We start from the raw sequence: 23,068 nt of genomic DNA, 5'->3' as shown, positions 1-23,068 counted from the left end.
GGGTACACAACATGTATACAAAGAGAGGAACAAGGCCTTGTCACAATTATAGGTGCCAGTGGTGTCCCCACATCTATTCTGATAGAGGAATACAGGTGCCAGGAATGTTACTTGTAACATCAGGAGCTCCTTTACTGCTCATGTGCCAATGCCATATCATCCTCTGCCAGCATTACCTCTCTTCAATTACCCCCCTGTAATCACCATCACCACCATCTTCAGCTGGCCTCTACAGCCATGGCCTGTAGAAGAGGCCACCAGCTGCCCTTTGCAAAGATGGCGGCTGTGGCTTCATTTAGGGTAGGGAAGCTGTAGCTGCCATCTTTGCAAAGGGCAGCCTGGACTCCCTTAATGCAGGCTAAGGGAATCCAGGCTGCCCTTTGCAAAGATGGCAGTTGCAGCTTCCCTATACTAAATGAAGCCACAGCCGCCATCTTTGCAAAGGGCAGCATCCCTTCATAATCATATTTGTCCGTTTCTCTGGAACCCATGAATATGAAGCAATTAATATTTAATGAATCAGCGATTTCTGATGAAAATCGTTATCCATTTTTTTCTTTGTCCCCATGTCTAACAGATTAAAAGAAAGAAAAGAAAAGAGTAACACTTCAAAAGTATTCTACATCATGTCTCTACCCTGTATTACATGGTCCTCAACCTTGGGCCTCCAGATGTTCTTGGACTTCAACTCCCAGAAATCCTGGCCAGCAGAGGTGGTGGTGAAGGCTTCTGGGAGATGTAGTCCAAGAACATCTGGCGGCCCAAGGTTGGAGACCACTGCTGTATTGGATGTCATTCCTCACCATTTCTCTGCCTTTCTCCCCAAATGGTCCCAAATAATCACTGATCGTGTGTCAGCTAATGATGCAGCCAATGAGATTAAGCTCCAGTGTCAAGATACAGATTTCCTGTGTATCCGAAGAAGCAGAGTTTTGGTTGCAGTACTGCAGTAAAACCACTGCACCATAAGGTATTTAAGAGAATGGAAATGCAGAAACACTTAAACATGCAACCTCTTTATTGCATTCTAAAGTGGTCCAGTCTTAGGAAGACAAGGCCATATGCATTCTCCAAACACTTGAGCCACTTAATACGCAGTCAAACGTGGAGCCACCAGCTCCCTCATCCAAAAAAGAGACAGAAACATTCTTCTCTTTACCAGCTGGTATGAGCTATGCTTAAAATCTAAAAGATCCACATATTTGGCTTCATTTTCTGTGACAACTACCCCATGATCATGGTAAAGCCACCATTTTGTCACCCTTGGGTTCCAATTCTGTCTGTGTGAGTTGCCTTAATTTACTCAGTACTTAAGAGTCAGTCACAAACATCCAAAGTATTGGCTGCGAAAACATAGGCTTCACAGTTGTCACATAGAGGTAAGAATAGAGTTCCAGATCAATGGTTTACCTGACAGATTCAGCAGCTGTGATAGCAATTAGCGGGAGAGATCTCAGAGGAAGACTGGTGGGTCTGGCTACTGTCTCTGAATCACCTTTTCTGTCCCAGTCCGCTTGTTCCAGCTGCCTGAAGGCTAAAGGGGGAAGCTGGAGATTGCGACAGGACAATCTCCTGACGCGATACTGCTGAAGAGCTCCATCCTCTTCACTGTGAGGGTACAGTGTTTCTTCGGATACCTACAAGAATAACAAAAACAACAAGTAACACTATGTTGATAATTTTTTTGCACATCCTTACATAAACTCCATCATTATTTCTGGCATATTCTCTTTAAAAAAATTAGGAAGTGTCAAATAGATCCAGCAACGAAGAACTTGATTCTATTCATTACGAGTGGTCGTAATGACCAGATAGGTGGGGTATAAATAAAATAAAATAAAACAAAACGAAACAAAACAAAACAAAACAAAACAAAACAAAACAAAACAAAACAAAACAAAACAAAACAAAACAAAACAAAACAAACAAACAAACAAACAAACAAACAAACAAACAAACAAACAAACAAACAAACAATAAATAAATAAATAAATAAATAAATAAATAAATAAATAAATAAATAAATAAATAAATAAATAAATAAATAAATGTCTTTTAGCACTGTTGACTGGAGTGCGGTGGTGCCAGTCCAGTCTAACTATAACAGAGTTTGGAATATATGGCATCTCAGATGTTGGGCTGTGACATCCATCAGCTCTCACAAGTAGAGTAACAGAAAACTTGCAGTCCAGCAACATCTGGAGGTTGGTATTTTGAGCACTTCAGGTCATAAAGATGCTGTGCTAAGAAGCCAAAGGGGGCTTTCATAACCTTGATTTTGCCCTGCCATCTCTTATACAGAGGGAGAGTTGTGCCAAGCAAAGACTTATAAGTAGTCCTACATCTCTACAACAGTGGGGCAGCCCTGAAGTTGGTTATAAGCTCATGTTCCTTTGGGATGTTTTGTTTTGTTTGATTAATTAAACATAGAAAGAGCCTCCTTGAGGAGTGGAAAGCATTAAAAATACACTTGAGCATCCCCTGAGCAAATGTTCTAATCTGTCACCTCCAGAAACAAACTTCCAGGTGAGCTAAATGACCTCACAGTCCTTTTAGGATCATAAATGATAATAGTTTCTAACATCTAAATTTGTTTCTAATTTTTACCTGTATTTCATATACTTTCATAATTTTAAATTGTGTTTCAAAGAAAGAAAGAAAGAAAGAAAGAAAGAAAGAAAGAAAGAAAGAAAGAAAGAAAGAAAGAAAGAAAGAAAGAAAGAAAGAAAGAAAGAAAGAAAGAAAGAAAGAGTGTTCCTTCTCCATTCCAAAATGCCTTCAAATCAAATCATGGCTGGTCCACAGCAAAAGTGTTCAAGTTGCTTTGGTCCTCGACGTAGTTGCAGATCTGGAGTTTTAGTCCTCTAAGCTCTTGAAGTCTAGTTGTGCCAAGTAAAAGTTGAGAGCAGTCCTATGTCTCTACAACAGTTAGGGAATGATGTATTTGGTGAGGTTCCTAACCATCTTCAGAAATACTTACCATTCTGTAGATTTGTGAATATTGTAGGCCGGGATAGGGAAATTTGTGGCTTTCTGCTTGTTGCTGGTTTATTTAACCCATGATCGCAGCCAGCATAGCGAATGGGCAAGAATGATCTAAGATATAGTTCCGCAACATTTGGGAATCTATAGATTTGGCACTCCTACTCTAGCCTACGCTACAATAGTAACTGTACACACAAGTGCCCTTGATGACTGATGAGCAGAATGACAAACCACAGTATACCTTCGCACATTTTTCCTTCTGCCTATGAATTTCTGCTTGGCAACAGACGTCTCGGAGTAATGAAAATATTTGTATTAAAAACCATATGAATGTATCTTTTTGCACTAACCTCTGATGCTTCTTGTAGGCGTTTGATTTAGCCATGCTGGATTGAATTCATTCTCTCAAACATGTTTTGATTAGTCTTTCTTCTGGCATAAATATTAATTTAGATTGCAAACTGGAACAGTGCTAATGAATTGTTCTAATGTCAGCCAGAGGGAATTCCAGGCTGTCTTCATAAAAATAACAACAACCCTGAAAGCATGCCCTGGAGCACACCTGATCCTCTTAGTATTTTCAGGACACACCTGGTCTACTTAGTATTTTCTTACAGACAGAAATCTAAGCTAAGCAAAAGGTGTGCTGCTTATATACAACCCAGCACTCACGTGGTGGTGGTTGCAATGTAATTATGCGGGCTACACATTGACCCTGCCCACAACCAGCTGGGTACTCAATTTACTGACCTCAGAAGGATGGAAAGCTGAGTCAGTCTTCAGCCAGCTACCTTAATCCATTGGGATCGAATGCAGGTCATGAGCAGAGTTTGGACTGCAGTACTGCAGTTTAGCCACTGTTTCACAAGGCTCCTCAATAAGTATGTTTCTACTTTCCTGTTCCTTAATAATGACTGAATAGTCAATTTTAGATATATTAAAAAAAACCAAAACACTGAATGCCCCATGGCACTGTCCATTGGTTCAAAATGCCTTCTGTTTTATTATTGCTTCAAATCACATAACAGATCATGAGGCTGTAGCAGAAAACCAGCACTTGAACTATGTAGTACAGTATGTCCTACCGTTTAGCAAAGCCTCATCTCTAAACCAGGGGTATCCAACCTTTCACCTTCCCTGGGCCACATTAGAAGATGAAAATTTGATTTGGGCCGCACATGAATTTGGTTTGGGCCGCATTGGGGGGGGGCAGCCCTAGCCATCCTCTGCAGCCCCGCTCCAAGCGCGCTTACTGGCAACTTCGATCTCAGACAGCAGAGGCTGCCAGCTTCGACTCCTGTGGCTTTATGGGGCCGGGAGGGGGTCCACCTATTGACGGGGATGGCACAATGCAGTCACACAGCCCCCCTCTCCCCTCCCCTCCCACTCCTTTCCTTCCTTCCTTCTCCCCCCCCCCACCATTGTGACGTGCCCCAGCCGCATTCCAGCCGCAAGCGCCGGCAGTGTAACTTGAAACTTTGGAATTTCTTTAAAAATAAAAAATTGCACTGGGCCACATTATGAGCCAACCTGGGCCGCAAGCGGCCCTTGGGCCGCAGGTTGGACGAGCCTGCTCTAGACAAATGTAACTCAAATATTACAGAAAGAACATGTTACAGTTACTCTACAAATATAACAGTTACATTGTTTTCCTTGAAGTGATTCTTTCATTACTTGGAGTGTGTCTCTGTCTACAGTATTTGTCTGGCTACAGAAAAACCTTTGTTTTATTTATTTGTTCCTTTCTGTCATTCTGTTCTAGCACTATTCCAAATCGCAAGAAGTGATGAAATAGCAACAAAAATGTTTTCCAAAATTATGCCACAGCACAAGGAGATAGCGGCTGTGAGGGGAATCCAGCATAATAAGGGTGGCCAGATGCAGGACAGAGCCTCAAATAAAAACAATTCTAAAATCCTGTGCAGCCCCCCACACACACACACACACCTGAGACACAACACAGATTAAAACCAAATTAAAAGTTTTCCGAAGAGGACACACAAGTCACAGGCCAACACAAAAACCGTGTGACTTTCAACTAAATTCAAAACCCCAATCCATCACCTGAGATACTTCATTTGTATAATTGCACCCTAAGGAAGCTAAGATGTTCGACCAGCTCAGATTTCAAATGCCTTTCTGATACATTTTTTGAATAGGGGACACTGTGAAAAGGAGGTAACAAGATGACCTTACTGCCAAGCCTACGATTGTAAAACAAAAACCTGCTCAGCTGAATTAACCTTTCCAAGCTGTTTAAAAACATCAAACAAACCACATTCAGCATTCATGACAAACAGTTCACTCTTAAGGCAATGTGAAAATTGGGCAGACTGCAAATAAATTAGATATATTGATCACTGGCTTTTTGAACTTTGAAAAAGCCTATTTATGGAAAGAAAGATTCAGTTATACTTCTGTTATCTTTTTAGCATCCTATACAAAATGGAATTAAAAACAGAGTGTAGTTACAATATTTGTGCTCAAGAAGTACATGACAAAGAGGGTGAATAATGATTGTAGTAAGTGAGAAGGGGGAGGTATATGGCCCACTTACAACCCTTTTATCATAGTCATATATGCAAACAGTGAAAAGTGTTAGGAGAAACTGTTTATCTAGAACTCCCTTTTAAAATGTTCTTAAGAATTAACAGAATGTGCTTAGTATAACAAACAATTCGCTGTAACACAGCCGTCCCCAGAGATTATTTTGGCCAGAAGCTTTACTCACCTGTATACCATTTATTTTAGCAGTATCTAATGAGTAAATGGGTTGTGAACAGCAAACTACATAAAGGTAGCTAAAGGTGAAAACAGGCCATCTGTTCTCCACAAATACCTGAAATGTGAACATTTCCTCAGGCACACACAACCCAGAGTTTGGAATTAACTAGGCTGTAGTGATGTAATTGCATGTAACTATTTACTTTTCAGGGCAATGAGTGTACAATTAAGCCACATCACAGAAGTAATATAGGATACAGAGATGTCTTTCTGTGTAATCAGTAACATTTTCTAGTGACTTTCAATAGTTACTTTTAAAGAAAATCTTAAGCCTTCTTTTTCAAGTATTATGCTATTTTGTTATTAATGACAGAAATTTATTATTTTGTTGCATATTTTCTATTTCTGTGTTTCAAGTAGCATTATCAGAACTGCCTGCTAAAGGGAAGTGGAGAATGTTTTTATTATTATTATTATTTTGGTATCCTGGTAAAGCAATCTATGGATAATCCTCAAAGCAATGGATTACTTTTGTGAATGCATCAGTGATAACAATGATTATCAGCCGCTTACCCTTAAATCATGAGTAAGGCAGTGGGTTCCTTGGAAAAAGAAAACAAGAAAAAGAAAAGAAAAATTTTCCAGCCTTTATATACAAGCCCTTTGACTGCTCCATAGCAGGAAATAAGAGCAACAAATAAACATTGAGAATGCAATTGATTGCATCCAATGATACCGTAAGGTGAAGTAAACCTACCAGAACATTAGGAATTACCCTTTGGCTTTGTATATCTATAAATACACAGAGTGTGGTGTAGTGGACAGCAAGACAGATTAGGACTCAGGAGACATGAGTTCCAATTCCCATTCAGTCATGGAAACTCAGCAGGATCAAGTGAAACTGGTATAATTATTCCTTGAACGCATGACTTACCTTGAAAGCCTTATTGGGGTTGTTGTAAGTCCATTCTAAATTGATGGTATACATCCCACATCTATAAACACCGAGGCTCCAGGATAGAGCCTTAGTTCTTTGTTCCTTCTAGTACTGCAAGAAAGTCTGTCAAGCATAAGGAGAAGGCGGACATATTTATCAGACACTGGAAAGCTCTGTCTAGCTAACTGTTGCGGCTCCAACAGGTATCCTGTTTGAGGCTTGTCTATTTACCAAATGGGAGAAGTCGTGGGAGAGACTGCAACAATCCCTCCTTTTGCACCATGCCAGCACAATTCTAATTGCCTGCCTTTGCCCTGAAAGGAAGCAACAGCACAGCAGGAGTATCATCAGGAGTTTTAGAGGTACTTAGCATGACAGTCCTCATAGTTACACCTCCAAATAAAGTCTAAAAATACCTGCCAGGTTCATATCAACAATTCATTCTGACCTTTTCTGGTTTTTTTGGTTCATATCAACAATTCATTCTGACCTTTTCCTTTCTGTCAGGGGCAGGTAATCTGTACACCTAATGAGTCAAACCCATGTAAAATCCTTCATATTGCAACATGATAGCCCATTAACAAAATATTTATAGGTTGTTACTAGAGATGGGCCATGTATTAAAAAGCAAATCACCAAATTCATTCAAAAATGGCTAATTTGTCAGTTCATATTCATATGAATCAATGCCCCCAACAAATATGAATCAATGAAATTTAGTGATTTTTTAAATTCACTGATTCATTTGGCTAAAAAAATGACACGCACAGCCAGGAATCTAGAGACACCAAAATTGCAGGGAAGCTTCCTCCGCCTCTTCTCTACAATCTCTCCAAGACTGGTGAAGATTGGATTTCAGATATCTGAGTTATACACCCATAAATAGGCTTTCCAGGAAAGTACCCCCTAGAGACTCCAAAATCACAGAGAAGCTCACCATGACTTTCCTCTACAGTCTCTCCAAGTTTAATGAAGATTGGGTTTCCCCAAGCCAGCTGCTAAAGGGCACTCTCTTAGGGTGACCCACTTTGTGAGTGTAGGTAACCTGAATGACTGATTTTTTAAAAAAAATTGCAGATATTGATATGCTTTTGAATTATTCAGCTCATGCTTGGAAGTAAACTAATAGTGGAACTAGGTTCTCTGTGCCCTTATGGTAGCCAGAATTTTATTTTAAAAAATAAAACAAATATATGGACAACTCTTGCTATGATGTTGGAAAATGCTGAACTGAATTCCCAGCTAGGAGGAAAGAGGTCTGTGCTTATTTATTTTATTTATTTATTTTTTGGACTTATATACCACCCCATAGCGCTACAAGCACTCTCCTGGCGGTTTACAATTTAATTATACAGGCTACACATTGCACCCCCAGCAAGCTGGGTACTCATTTTACCGACCTCTGAAGGATGGAAGGCTGAGTCAACCTTGAGCCGGCTACCTGGGATTTGAACCCCAGGTCGTGAGCACAGTTTTAGCTGCAGTACAGCGTTTTAACCACTGCGCCACGAGGCTTATGCAGATGGGGTCCATCCCTTGTCTACTATGCTGATTCACCCTAGACTGGCCATCCAAATAGAGTAAATACTATAGAATACAAGGTATCAATCCCAGTTTTAAAAGGCTAGAATAATTTTTTTGCATTATATCTCACTCTTCCTCCAATGAGTTCAAGCTAGAGCATGTGGTTCTCCTCTATTCCCATTAATCATCACAGCAACTCTGTCAGGTAGGCATGACTGGGAAGGAGCAAAAATCTTATCTTGTTGGACTACAGTTCCCAGAGTTCCTCTGCTGACCCCAGAGAGGGAAAACATTTATTTTGGGGAGACTTGCTGCTTGTGGCATTTTGGGAGAGTCAGACCCTACCAACCCAACATGTTTCCCATTGCTCCCTAATTCCAAGCCAAAGCAATGCTACAACTTGCAAACTTTTAAAATCTTAATCAGGAAACATGACACAAAAATACAGGGAATATGGAAAGGAACAGGAAAACCTCCATGATTTGTACTGACATGTAAATTGTGTAGTCAATGGAAAACAATGTGAATCTGACTGTTTCAATGCCAGAGCATTTACTGGCCAGTCTCAAACTGCGGACTGCACACCGTAAGGCATGCAGGTATATGATTATGTGGACTATTTGGTTCAGCTCAGTGGGCAAGGAATTCCAGGGAAGGGGCTACGATTCTAAATGCCAGTTGAGAAAGAGATAGGGAGAGCTGGAGAGAGCAGGAGGTGCCATCTCCCCTGGAGAATGCTACAGACCCTTTATTACTTTGATTCAGGCAACAGAATTTCAAAATGTTTGTGCAGGAGGAATACTGAAAGGGTGATGGTATATATTTCTATCTTGAATCTGAATTTTATTTCAAGGCTTTCCAAAGCTTTAAAGATTGTATAGCTGACGCAATTGCTCAGTAAGTCAGGCATCTGGTTGTAGAGCCAGAGGATGCGAGTTCAATTCCCCATTGTGCCTCCTAGGAGAAGAAGCAACCTGCGTGGTCTTGGGAAAGCTGCACAATGCCCCCAGAAAAAAGGAATGGGAAACCACTTCTGAGTACTTTCTATCTAGAAAACCCTGAAAAAGTTTTCCATAAGTCAGAATTAACTTGACAGCACACAGTTATTATTATTGAAGATTGCATACCCAGAGCTGTTTCCTTTGGACTGGGGATCTTCCGTTTTGGATATTAGAGATGGGCTCAAGCTGCCAGTTCAGGGGTTTGTGCTGGTTCATAGTTTGGCCAAATAGGTGCTTGGTGCTTCCCAGTCCCGCTTCCTCTGGTGGATGCCCATTCAGAGGCAGCACCCTGGCTTCTCTGCTCTGTCTCCTCTGGGTGCTGTCTCTAAGTGGGTGCCCACCGAAGGAGGCAGGGCTGGGAAGTGCTGAAGACTTGTTCAGCCAGCAAACAAACCAGCACTGGATCACTGGTAGCTCATGCTCATTTCTATTGGGTATTTAAAATGTCTGGGACTTTGTTCCTGGCCTCCTTTGCTTTAAGGAGACATTTGCACTAGTTCAATGTTTCCTGCAAGCAAGTTCTGCTTTGGCACAGCGTTGGTGAATTGATTCAAGGGTATATCATTTGCAGTATTTGGGCGTGTTTCTATTACTGGTGTTGCTGCTTTCTTAGTTGTTAAAGGAAGGGAAAAACATTTGAAAGTTCACTGTATTTGCAATATATATGTAAAGAAGAAAGGAATGCATGCTCAGACAAAGGACGTCTAGCAAAGTGCAACTGGACAAAGAACTGACATTCAGCTGGTTCCCATTGCTAAAAACACAAAGTCTGATTATATGTTAGAGTTTATCCATTAGCACTGATGAAACATACAAGTTTCTGAGCCATCACAGAACATAGGTGAGCCTATTCCACACACCTGTCTCCTTGTGATCTTCGGGGAGCCCCAAAATCTAAAAGGCAGTCCTCAGGTGCAATGTAGAATATAATACATTCCTGATCTAAGTTTGTGGCAGATTTTATTTCTCTTGGCGTTGATGCTAGGAAATTGATAGCTTAAAATCACAATCATTTGCTGGACAAAATATCACAGTTATCCCTTTGAATGACACAGCTGGCGTTCGCATCTGTGAATTGGTTTGCTGGCAACAGGTAGGAAGTGGCATTTGCTTACCTAAACTTCCCGCTGGGTCTTTTTTGTTGTTGTTTCCTACTACTGCCATGTTCCAAGGCCGCTGGAAAGATTATATTACTAAAACATTAGAAAAACAACAAGGAACTAGTGATAGAAATTCATTAACTATGAAGAATGTCAGTTCCCAGTAATGTCTTCCCCCAATTAGCTAGGGGGAAAAAAGCCACCTGCTTATTTTGACAGTTTTATGCAGATATGTAGTTTTTGGTTCTGCCACATGACTAATAACTTACAGTTCATGACCTCGGTTTATGTGTGCTTAGATTCCACTGAGAACAATGAGGAAGGGAACTGGGAAAAATTGGAAAGTGGCATCAAGAGCAATGGTTGTCTATCTCTAGGGCAACAGATTGTGGCACAGTGATTAAACTGCAGTACTGCAGCCAAAATTCTGTTCATTACCTGAGTTCGATCCGAGTGGGCTCAGGTAGCCAACTCAGGGTTGACTCATTCTTTCATTCTTCTGAGTCAGGTGAACTGAGTACCCAGTTCACAGGGAGAACAACGCAATGTATAGCCTGCATAAATAAACTGTAAACTGCCCAGAGAGTGCTTTAAGCACTATGGGGTGGTATACAAGCAGAATACTTTACTTTTTGCTTTGCTCTCTAAGTTCAATTGGTTTACTCTAATTGCAACTTATTTTAGCATAATAAGGATTTGACTCACCAGATCCCCACTGACTCAGTGGGCCAATACTGGTGCAGCCTACTATACTAAACAACGGGGTTTCAACAGATAGGTGTTTCAGAAACTGTATTATGGCATATAGAAGCAGTTGTTTTGCTCTAACCTGCCATTGTTTGAAAATTTTACAGCAGTAAGCCCTGATAAGCTTCTGGGCTCCATGAGCTTCATATTCTACAGAAAGTTTTTGCTCTAATTCATGCTGTTGATATCCTGAAACTATGCACTGAAATCCATTACACACCTTCCTTGTTACCTTGGCAGTGGTATCTCAAAGCCATCCAATTACCAGAATCCCGAGTGCATGCAATATCTGATTTCTAAGGATACTACTGTTGCATTTGCTCTTGCCTCTCCATTTTCATTTTTATTCATAGCATACATTATTAAAACATGCTTTGATTTTGCTGTTTATCTCAGGACAGTTCATAAAAATCTATCCAAACAATGCTGATTATATTGCATATTAGCTTGAAGCATGTGTGAAACTAAGGGCACTTTTCTCTTCATCTATCCATTTATAAATTGCTGGCAGAGCTAATCTTTGATGCAAGCAGAGACTTAAATAAAAAAAAATTGTTATCATTTCGAACCAAAGCAACTAGGCACCTAAGCAAGCACAAATTACAGCTTAGAAAACCTACTTTCACAGACCATGGGCCTTCCTGTTTTCAGTAAAAAGTATTCAGCAGTGATATTTCAGACAACAAATTGAATTGATCAGCTTTCATGAGTTAAAAAATGTCAGTTGAAAATAAAGTGATGTCAGAGCATTGATTTTTTTGTTTTTAAATGTCTTTATACATATTGAAGAACGTATGCACACCAAAAACTCTCTTTAGTATTTTTTGAAGTTTGTTATAAAAGTGTTTTGACCATTAAAGCAAGACTTAACAGACTAAAACTACCTCATGACTGTTACAAAAAAAAATTTCTTAGAGTAGTCAGGTACAAAAAGAGACCAAATGCTAAGGTTTCTCATCATGGCGTAGACAGCCACATAATCTCCCCAGCGTCACTTATCCAGAGGCCTTCCTTCCGCATTTTTATAGAGAACATGGTGTGGTCTTTTATATATACAGTACAGTACTACATAATAGCACAGAAGATTATCCCCTCTGGAACATGTGACCAAAGCTCTATAAACCCGAGAAGAGCTTTTACCTGTCGTCACTTTTCAAGGGCAGAACTATAATAAACCACCAGCTTTGCAATCAGAAGGTGATCAGATATTTTTCCCTCAGAAAAATTGGTTTTGGCAGCTTACTTTCTAGTAACCAATCAAAATGAAAAGTAAGCTAATTTACAGCTTGTGGAGCTCAGAAACCTCATCCTAGACAGATTAATGTAACTTCTAATGGTTTGCTAACTGAATCTTCATTGTAGAAGTCTTGCCTGGGTAAAAAAATTCCCTGGAAACAAGACTATGTGGCAGTAATGTGGCAAGTAACGTTGAATCCTTCAAATCTTAGATCAACTCAGAATGACCATCTTCAATGCTTTCGAGAAGTTTGAAACTTAGGGTTCCTTGAAAAAAAGAAGAAGTAAATAATTACTTTGGAGAGCTTGGAACTATATTTGTCACCAATTGCTCCTCGAAGCTAATTTTTTAATTTCTGTGTGGAAACTTTTAACTCTTTCTGCTTCCCCCTTCTGGTTGCAGATGGTATGCCATGGTGAGATCAGCATTAAGTTAATTAGTATACAGTACAGTATTAGGAAGATCCATGCACAGCTTCCCTATATAGATCTTAGTTTTCCTCAGTGCTATGTCTGAAAAATAATGGTTCCCTTTCCCTGGTAGAAATTGTGACAAAACAATGGTATTTCTTGTTCAGTTACCAATACATTTGAGCTTCTCTTGATAATGGATTTTGCTAGTTTTTATTGCAGGATAATCAAAAGGAAGACACTGTATCAATAATGTCATTTTCTCATATACAATCATATTTTGAGGGGTTATGGAGCAATACCAGAAATAAAGAGAAAATGGCTCTAGAAAATTTCATTCTGATCTCTCCATATAAAGGTCAGTAAAGTAAATAACACAGAAAAGATCCTCTACCACCTTCTTATCAGTTCGCAGATTGGACAAGCACAATTCAAAACTCATCGTAGAGTAGCAGACTTGCAGGTAGCCAGAATTGCATTGATTGAAAGGTCAGAGATATAAAATGCTCATCTGAGGAGAATGTAATTCATGGCAGATACTGTAGATAGGTCTCTGACTGATGAACAGTAGGAAGATTCTTAACCCAGGGGGCAAAAGAAGTTGATTGAATAACTATCAGGTCCAGGAACATAAGTCAGTGAATAAGATTGTGTACTCTTTATAAAATCATATTGAGATGTTTAAAACTGTACATTCAACCAAAGCTTGAATTATGTTCTTAGTTTATTTTTTTATCTTGGTATTGATAAATTTGCCCCAACTTTACTTAACAATTCATTTGGTCCTTTATTAAAAGAAATTAAAAGACATAGCTGCTTGTTTGATGTCTTTAGATCTTGCTCAGTTTTAAATACTTTGATCATGTCCATTTAATTAGTCTAGTTAAAAAAACACACACACTCTGTCTTATGACTTTCATGTTCCAGAACACCCGAGTTCTTTTAATGCTTTGCAATAAGCTTTCTCTGATCCTTCTTTAATCACTTTTATTACAAGATGAGATAAATATTCACAAAGCACCCCTAATGGTGGAAAACCTGATTTATATACTGGAATAATAGGATATGCCCTTTTAACCAATATGAGATAGGCTTAATGGCCTCCATAATTTCTACTGACTTGTGTGTCTGTTTTAAACAGAATAACCGGATCATTTTGGTCATATCACTTTCCCATTGAAACAAGAGTGCTAGTAGTTTAATTAAAAATACAATACCATCTTCCATCTCTTTTAGAACTGGCTCTGCCATTAAGAAAAGCAAGGCAGTTGGTTCAGGTGGCAGATCCTGGGCTGGGCAGGGAGGCAGAGAGCAGGAAGATGTTGGGTAAAAGAGAACTGTATGTGCTCAGCACTATTTATTTGCTGCTTTCAAAGAAGGAAATCGCCTCGTTGTGCAAAAGGACATATGTGGCAGTTTTTAGTTCATTGAATGGGAGGAGATGCTATCTTGTTCCTTGCCTCAGACAGCAAAATGTTTTGGGCTGGCTCTGACCCGTTTCAATTATTTTGCAACAGTATTCTTTCCAACAATATGCCAAGTATATTACAAGTAAGCCCCTTTAAAAGGCAATCAGCCTTACACTATTTCTGCTGATACTGAGCTCCAGCAGATAGCCTGAAATGGTGTAACATCTCATGGGAATGAACCACGTTAGAGTTTTCACAATTGCTTATTTGGCAGTTCTTTGGTAAGGAAAGAACTAGCTTATTTTGAGGTAATAAAAATGGATGTGGGAAGCAATTTCAACATTTTGTTTTTCTTCAGACTAGTGACTTCCAAGCTGAATGCTGAGGATTTATTTTATTTATTTATTTATTTATTTTATTTCTATCCCGCCTATCTGGACATATTAGCCCACTCTAGGCGGCTTACAATAAAAGAAACAATATAATTTTAAAACATTGCACCTAGACTAAGATAGAAATCAAAGAAAGATATAAGAAAAGAAAAATCGTCAGGAGTTTTCTGTTGGGAAAGCCTGCCTATACATCAATGTTTTTAGTTGTTTCTTAAAAATGTCCAGCGAGGGAGCCACGCGAATCTCAGGAGGTAAGTTGTTCCAGAGACGAGGAGCCACCGCCGAGAAGGCCCGATTTCTGGTCTTCTCCTTCCAGGCTTCTCTCGGCGTTAGGCTCCTCAGCCTCACCTCCTGGCTCGCACGAGTGACACGGGTAGATCTTGGTGGGAGAAGGCGTTCCACCAAGTATCGAGGTCCTAAACCGTTTAGGGCTTTATAGGTAAGCATCAACACTTTGAAGTCGATGCGGAATCGGATGGGCAGCCAATGCAGTGCGGCCAGAGTGGGCGAGATATGCTGGAATCTTCTCACTCCACTAAGTAATCTGGCCGCAGCATTCTGCACCACCTGTAGTTTCCGCAGCAACCTCAAAGGTAGCCCCACGTAGAGCGCATTACAGTGGTCTAATCTTGAGATTACGAGCGCATGCACCAAGGTAGTAAGCGCCCCCACATCAAGGTAGGGTCGCAGCTGGGCTATCCGCCTAAGATGGAAAAAAGCGGTACGGACCACAGACGCCACCTGAGATTCCATAGTGAGCGCCGGGTCAAGATGGACACCCAAGCTGCGGACCCCATCCCTGGCGGGCAGAGTCACACCCCCAAAAGTGAGGGAGTTTCCCAAGTCCCCAACTGTGGGAGCGCCCACCCTTAGTACCTCCGTCTTGTCCGGGTTCAGCCTCAGCCCGTTCTCCTGCATCCATTCCAATACGGTCCCCAGGCAACGCTGAAGGGACAGAACGGCATCTCCTGCAGTTGGAAAAAAGGAGATGTAGAGCTGCGTGTCATCCGCATATTGATGGCACATCGCTCCACACCCCCTGATGACCCGCCCCAGCGGCCTCATATAGATGTTAAACAGCATTGGGGAGATGATCGACCCCTGTGGGACCCCACAATTGAGGCTCCACGGGGCCGAGACATTCTCCCCAAGCTGTACTCTCTGGGGGCGGTCCTCCAAGAAGGAACGGAGCCAGGCGAAAGCCTGGCCACCTATTCCCAACTCGGTGAGCCTCCCCAGGAGGATACCGTGGTCAATGGTATCAAAGGCCGCTGAGATATCGAGGAGGACCAGCAGAGACATTTTGCCCCTGTCGGCCTCCCTCAATAGGTCATCACACAGGGCGACCAATGCCGTTTCTGTTCCGTGGCGCGGCCTGAAGCCCGACTGGAATGGATCCAGGGCATCTGTTTCATCCAGGAACGCCTGAAGCTGATCAGCCACCACCCTCTCGACTACCTTGCTTAAGAAAGAAACATTGGCGACGGGCCTATAATTGCCAATTTCGTCCGCCGCCAAACTAGGTTTCTTTCTAATGGGCCTAATGAGTGTTTCCTTGAGGGCAGAGGGAAATCTGCCCTCAAGGAAAGACCGATTAATTATTACAGTAGCCCATTCCGTTGTTGAAGGCCTGGCTGCTTTGATTAGCCAGGCCGGGCAAGGATCCAAGGAGGAGGTGGTGGCACGACAGCGATCAAGCGTCCTGGCGACAGTATCGGACGAAACAGGCTGAAAGGTATCAAAAATCACCGGACAAGACGGAGCGCTGGACATCTCAGCTCGACTCGCTGTATTCAAAAAAGGAGCGAGGTCCCGGCGGATGGCCTCCACTTTAGATTTAAAAAATGCTGCAAATTGGTCCGGTGTAAAACTAGGGGGAGGCCTATCACCCGGGCCAATTCCGGATAGGTCGCGTACTATACGGAATAATTCCGCCTGCTGGTTAGACGCCTCGCTTATCCGGTTAGCGAGGTAAGTTCGACTGGCAGCCTTTACCTTAGCCTGGTAAAGGTTAGTAGCGACCTTAACAGCTATACGATTGAAACCCGTCGGGTCCTTTCTCCATTTGCGCTCTAGCCGTCTCCTGACCCGCTTCGACGCCCGGAGATCCTGGTTAAACCAGGGCGCCGGGCGATCTCTGCGGCGGAGAGGGCGTTTAGGCGCGATCGTGTCTACGGCACTAGCCGCGGCGGTGAACCAGCCGTCAACCAGTGCCTCGACAGGAGCACCAGCCAGGTCAGCCGTAACTCCTCTCATGGCATCCTGGAATCCAATCGGATCCAGTAGCCTTCGAGGGCGGACCATGACAATAGGTCCCTGCTCCCTGCGAGGGGGGAGAGCCATCTTGGTGACACATTTTATTAGGTGGTGATCCGACCATGACAAGGGGACCGACTCGAGGTCAGTCACCATCGGACCACTCTCACTCCCGTTGGTGGAAAAAACCAGGTCTAGTGTGTGGCCGCCCACGTGTGTAGGGCCGTTGACATGCTGGGACATGTTCAAGAAGGCCATGGTCTCCAGGAACTCAAGAGCTGGTCCGGAAGCCTCTGCCCCCGCATGCATGTTGAAGTCCCCCAGGACCAATAGTCTCGGGGAACCCAGCAATGCCGCGGAGACAAAGTCCACCAGCTCCGGAAGGGAAATGGCTGGGTCGCGGGGAGCACGGTAACCCAGCAAGATCCCAATTCCGTCCCTAGCCCCAATCCACACGTGGAGGGCCTCAAGACCCGGCTTTACCACCGAGGAGCGCCTAACTACCTCTAGGGTAGACTTGTAAACGATAGCTACTCCCCCCCCCGTCCCTCTAGTCTACCCTGGTGTTGGACAGCATAACCGGGCGGGCAAATGAGGGCTAGGGGGGGACCCCCCTCTCCGCCAATCCATGTTTCGGTTATGCAAGCCAGGTCTGCATCTTCCTCCAGAATAAGATCGTAAATTAGCTGGGTTTTATTAGATACAGACCTGGCATTCAACAACACCAGGCGTAGAGTAGAGGGCTGGCTGGTCTGGCTACCTCGGTACTGGGGGTTGGTCTCCGTCTCAGAACAAGGAACAGCCTTTAAACATCTGTTCATAGTTCTTCTAACACGAGTAGGGACGGAGCCAAAGCCATATCGCCCTCTACCCGTAATCACAGAGATGTTTTGTGGCCCCTCGCTGGGAAGGCAGGCCCTCCATTCCATGACGAAAGGAAAAATAGAAGAAAAGGAAAGAGAAAAACTAATAACTTAATACAATTTAACAAATCAAAAATTTTTACAATACAAAGACTTGTCCAGGGATGTAGATTCCCTGGAGACGGTTGTATCGCACCAACACACAAATGTTTAAGTTAGCTTAAATCCAGCTCCACTCATAATATAAAATTAAAGACTGGGCATTATTAATATTAAAAGCACATTCCTGTGTGCAGTGAAGATTGGCAAACCGTGTTTAAAGAAAATGATTACTTTGGTAAATTAGCAGAACCAAGCATAAACAGCAATAAGACTGAATCCTTTTACATAAATATAAGGCCAATGATTCAGTGACCTTTCAAATAAAAATGTAAGTAGGATATTTGGCAGTATGAATTTACAAAAATCAAAATAAAAACTTATCTTGTAAATGTAACTTGATAATTGGGAAGATACAGTATATTTCAGTGGAATAGATTAAGTTTGTCTTTCATAAACAATTAAAATGGCTCTACTCCCACTTCTATCTATTTCAGGTAGCACCATTAATACCACCTTTTAAGGTCCTAAATAGTTGGCGATGTTAAATATATGTTGAACAGCTATGAATGAGGGCAATGTATACTACATATGTTTCCCTGTGATATTCTTAATTTATGCATTTATGTTTTTGATTGAAATATTATTGTGGCATTTATGTTGGAAGATGAGAGATGACCATGGGCTCAAATAACTGAACAGATGCAGTGAAATCCAAATTGAACCCTATCGCTAGATCTGTAACAGCAGTGCAGAAGACTTTTGCCATAACATGGAGGTGTAGTGGTAAGTACCAATGTTTCCTCTATGTCCATGTTTGTCTTCATAGACTGCATAGACACAGGCCTTTAGTGGTTATTTGATTCTTCAAAAAACCTCCGGTTTATGAATATGAGATATTGTGTTTCTGTACAATTCACAATTCAAAACGTCAAGGGATGGCTTGATATTGCTCCATAATATTGCATTGCCAGCCAGAAAAGATTCATACCATGCAAGGAAAAATCCCAGAAGCTGACTCCTTTTTTTCATCAGTTAGCCACTTCTTACCCACAAAGCAATTATCAGGGGTGTTTTTCATGAAGCATGAATGGAACTGAGCAGAAGAGGGTGTCCTTAACCGCTGCCATTAGTGTTGTCACCATTCAGGCTGCCCTTTGCTATGTAAAGCTTGGCATCCATTTTGCTGTGGGCAACATGTATACAATATTGTGTGGCAATAATCCACGTCTCTTCTGGAAGGTGGTTCTATTCTACAGCTTTGCATCTCTTCTTATGCCCTCTGTATGACATGACAAATGACCGTATGAAGATCCTCGTGGCGCAGTGGTTAAAACGCTGTACTGCAGCTAAAACTGTGCTCACGACCTGGGGTTCAAATCCCAGGTAGCCGGCTCAAGGTTGACTCAGCCTTCTATACTTCCGAGGTCGGTAAAATGAGTACCCAGCTTACTGGGGGGGGGGGGCAATGTGTAGCCTGTATAATTAAATTGTAAACCGCCCGGAGAGTGCTTGTAGCGCTATGGGGCGGTATATAAGTCCAAAAAAAAAAAAAGCATGTGTTTATCCCAGCTACCTCAGGCCAAGATGTGGACAAAATGTACCTTGGCAATTAGCTGTGGCAGGTTATTCAAATCTTACAGGAACAGCAGTAGGACTCTGGCCGGCACTTTTTGTATTGGTAAAATATCACCCACCATTTTTGGAGTTATCTGAGACAACTGGTTGAAAAATATGGTAGAAGTGCAATTTATGTGGGCTCAGGAATTTTTACCAGAAGGCAAAGTCTCTGTCCCTTAAGCAGCTGCACCAATTTCTGTACCCACATGAAATAAAATAGTTTTCAATTTTTTTAAAAAAAATAAAGTTTTTTGGGATAAAGCCAATCTTTACTATTCCGCTTACAGATTTGAACTGATTGCCTCTGGATATGACTAATAATACTATGGGATTGAAATCTAGACTTTATGATATCCTTCTTAAAACAATAATAATGAAACAATGATAATGTAGTTGAAGTGGGAATCAGACTTATTGACATTTGGGTTAATATTGGGTCTCAAAAAAATTTCTGATCTGTCTCATTTCAGATTCAGGAAAGCCCATTAAAATTATTACACAAATGATAAAATTATTACACAAATACTATTGTACTTCTGCTATTTACAATGTCTGTTTTGCTTTTGCTTTTATCTACCATTTTAAATATTAGATCTGTTTAATTCTTTTTAAGCATTATAACAATTGATTGTCTTTAGCTTTTAGTACTGATATTATTTTAATACTACAAGCCACTTTCAGTCCTTTCTGGGAGAAAAGTGGGGTAAAAATAGTTTAAGTTATATAAATAAATAACAGAACAGCCATAACATAAATGGCACTGAGCATCACTAGGAGGGTTCATGACTGGATGCATGCTTATTTATAGGTATTTTATAGGTATTATAGGTATCCATGGCATATATGGTAGGTTTTCCCAATTATCCATCATCCTTTTGGGATTACGAATTCTAAAAGTTTTCAACTATTTTGGAAATACCAGCAAATATCCCAAATTATTCTTATTTGGCTTTTTTTTAAGGGAATAAATTCCTTATATATAAAGACCTTGTTTCTGTGCTGTAGCAGCTGGACGCATGATAGCCCAAGGTTGGAAAAATGGTCATGACTATTTGTCATTTATGTGGTATAAAAATGCTTGACTTTTAGCCATTATGGAAAAAGTGCTCAATTTCAGCCATTGTAGGCTAAAATAAGTAGTAAGTTTAACTAGAGTAGGCCTGTTTGAATCAATGGAAGTGTGGAAATGGAATTCTAGCTTGCCTTTAAAACCAAGCAAAATTTGCTATTTTCATGAATCCCTTTCTCCAAGATATAAGATAGCTCAGTAGTTTAGGTCTCTGACTGCGGAGCCGAGGTTGGGAGTTTGATTCCCCACTGTGCCTCCTTGACAGGGGCTGGACTTGATGATCTGTAGGGTCTCTTCCAGCTCTGCAATTCAAAAATTACTATAACTTACAGGTGGAATTGATTCATCAAATCTCCACTGATTCTAGTTGCAACTTAGAACTGAATTTCTGGCAACATCTCGGTGGAGAAGGGAAAAGTCACAGCAACCACTTTTTGTTTAAGTTAGTATCCATTCATGCAATTTATTTATGAGAAGGTTGCAGATAATGAGGTTCCAGATAACTACAGAACTGAAGGGTGACAATAATTGTTATATGAAATGGAGTTATTAACTGGAACATTTCAAGAGTTTCAAAATTTTTATTTTATCAATAAAAGGCTAGAGGTTTGAGTATGAATTTTGTCCCAGTCTATATTTAGTTGCTGAACTGGTTGTGCTGGGGTGAGGGATGGTTGGAAAGGGAGTGAGTTATTTAATATGTAATACGATTTTTAAAAGAACTTTTAAAAAACAGTTACAACCATCAGATCAAATGGATCTACATAACGACTTAATTGATATCTTCTGTGCAAGAGTCACCCTGCAACAGAAGGAAGATGTTAGGAATGTATAGAACATTTATTTGATTCCAACAATATCTCCACACCAGAATCAAAGAACATGAGAGACACTGCAGACTAAAACTACCAGAAAAATCTGCAGTAGCTGAACATGCCCTAAAACAAACTGGACATGAAATTCTATTCCAAAATACCGAAATACTGGACAACACCAGCAATCATTACGTCAGAGTGCACAGGGAAGCCATTGAAATCCACAAGCACCAGCAAAACTTCAACAAAAAAGAGGAAAGTTTGAAACTCAACAAAACTTGGCTCCCAGCTCTCAAAAATACAGCGTGGAAAAGGTCAACAAACTCTACCCAGCCACAAGGACCGGGGATCACTACACACAAAAGACCAGCTAATGACACCCATCAACCACAGTGACAGATAATCTCTCCTTCTTATCACAACAATACACCCACAACAAGACACACTAATCACCCATCTACAGAAAAAGACAAAAGCCCATCTCACAGCCATAAATACTCCACTCCCAAGCCAACTATACCAGAGCACAGAGTGCTGTCCTCTGAAGATGCCAGCCACAGAGACTGGTGAAACATTAGGAAGAACAACCTTCAGAACAGAGCCAAAGAGCCTGAAAAACCCACAACAACCAATATCTCCAGTGTAAGTTTGTGTGGTACATCTTTTCAGAATTGTTAACCTATAGACGTACCATAAATATCATACAATTCCTGTGCTGTTTGCATATGAATTCACACATAACAGGCTTGTTAAAATGTTATGGCAGTGTTTTCCTCAAATTGGTCAGGGAACAACACTTCATGTGCCAACAGATACAAAAAAAAGTGGCATGCTTTCTTCAGGTGTGCTTACACTATGAAATAAATCAAGTGAGATCAGGATTTTTGAATTCGGTTTAAAGTCACATGAGTTTTTTTGTTTGTTTTTTGGTCTGTGTGTGCATCCTTTTATAAAACTTTTAATCTGTGTTGTACATCAGCTGAGTGGGCTACATCGGCTTTTAGAATAGTTGTATTTGAGTCTTTGTTCTGTTCCTGCCCATTCTTATGCTCGCTGCCTTGCATAAACATTAGCTTGTTGCTGCTGTGGTGTTATTTTTAAATTTGTAAATTTTTTATTTCTTGCAATCTGGCATAGCATTAGTGCAAAATGAGAGCTAGACAAAAAAAAGGCAGGAGACATGGAGCTGGGGCGGAAACTGACTGGAGACATTTTGACTGGAGCAGCACTTCTTGCAAAGAAGGGAGACATATGTGCATATGCACAGGGATGGAGAAGGAGAGAAAGGACAGAAGGGACACCAATGAGTGACAAACCCCATCAGCTTGCTAATTAAGATAGTAGGGAAAGGGGGAGGAATGACTAACAGCCAGGGATCATGGATTTCTAGATGTTGATTATGAGAGTGGAACAGGTATCAAAAGCCATGTGCCTGTCTACTGCATGCACCGAGTTGCTGCTTCAAGCGAAGGGTTGAAACCTAGGGTAAAATATAGAGCATGGAGCGATGGGGAACCAGCAGCTAAAAGACAAAAGCTGGAGGTGAACCAAGAGAGTGAAGATGAGCTAAAACTTGTAACTGTGAAATACATTCAGAATGTATTTAGCAGCAATCCAAGATATTCAGTCAAACAATCAGAGTAGAAATGGATTAAGAGGCAGAGGAGCTCTGTGGACAGACCAGAGCAAATGTATGATGTAAAGGAATGGAGTGGATCTGTTGCTAGTACAAGGTCCAGGAGGAGAAAAAATAAAATTATTACTAGAATTCAAGGAGCAAGTATAAAATAGCCTAGAGCTCAGATAAGAAGACAGACATGTATATTCCCAGAGAGAGTCACAGTAAATCAATCTTGAAGTTGAGTGAAGGTTTGCTGAAG

General features: G+C 41.2%; 1 protein-coding gene across 1 annotated transcript in view; it reads right to left on the bottom strand.

Moving 5' to 3' along the window:
* PDE4D (phosphodiesterase 4D) overlaps window positions 1–23,068 on the bottom strand; it is an 811,089-nt gene that overhangs the window by 563,148 nt on the left and 224,873 nt on the right. The window contains exon 3 of the mRNA XM_072992727.2: window positions 1,411–1,637. Within this exon, the coding sequence (XP_072848828.1) occupies window positions 1,411–1,637 (227 nt within the window). The remainder of the gene's footprint in view (window positions 1–1,410; window positions 1,638–23,068) is intronic.

Source organism: Pogona vitticeps, chromosome 2 (genome assembly GCF_051106095.1).
Source record: "Pogona vitticeps strain Pit_001003342236 chromosome 2, PviZW2.1, whole genome shotgun sequence".
NCBI classification, from domain to species: Eukaryota; Metazoa; Chordata; class Lepidosauria; order Squamata; family Agamidae; genus Pogona; species Pogona vitticeps.
Note: the sequence above shows the minus strand (reverse complement) of the source record. Positions and strands in the feature narration are given on the sequence as shown.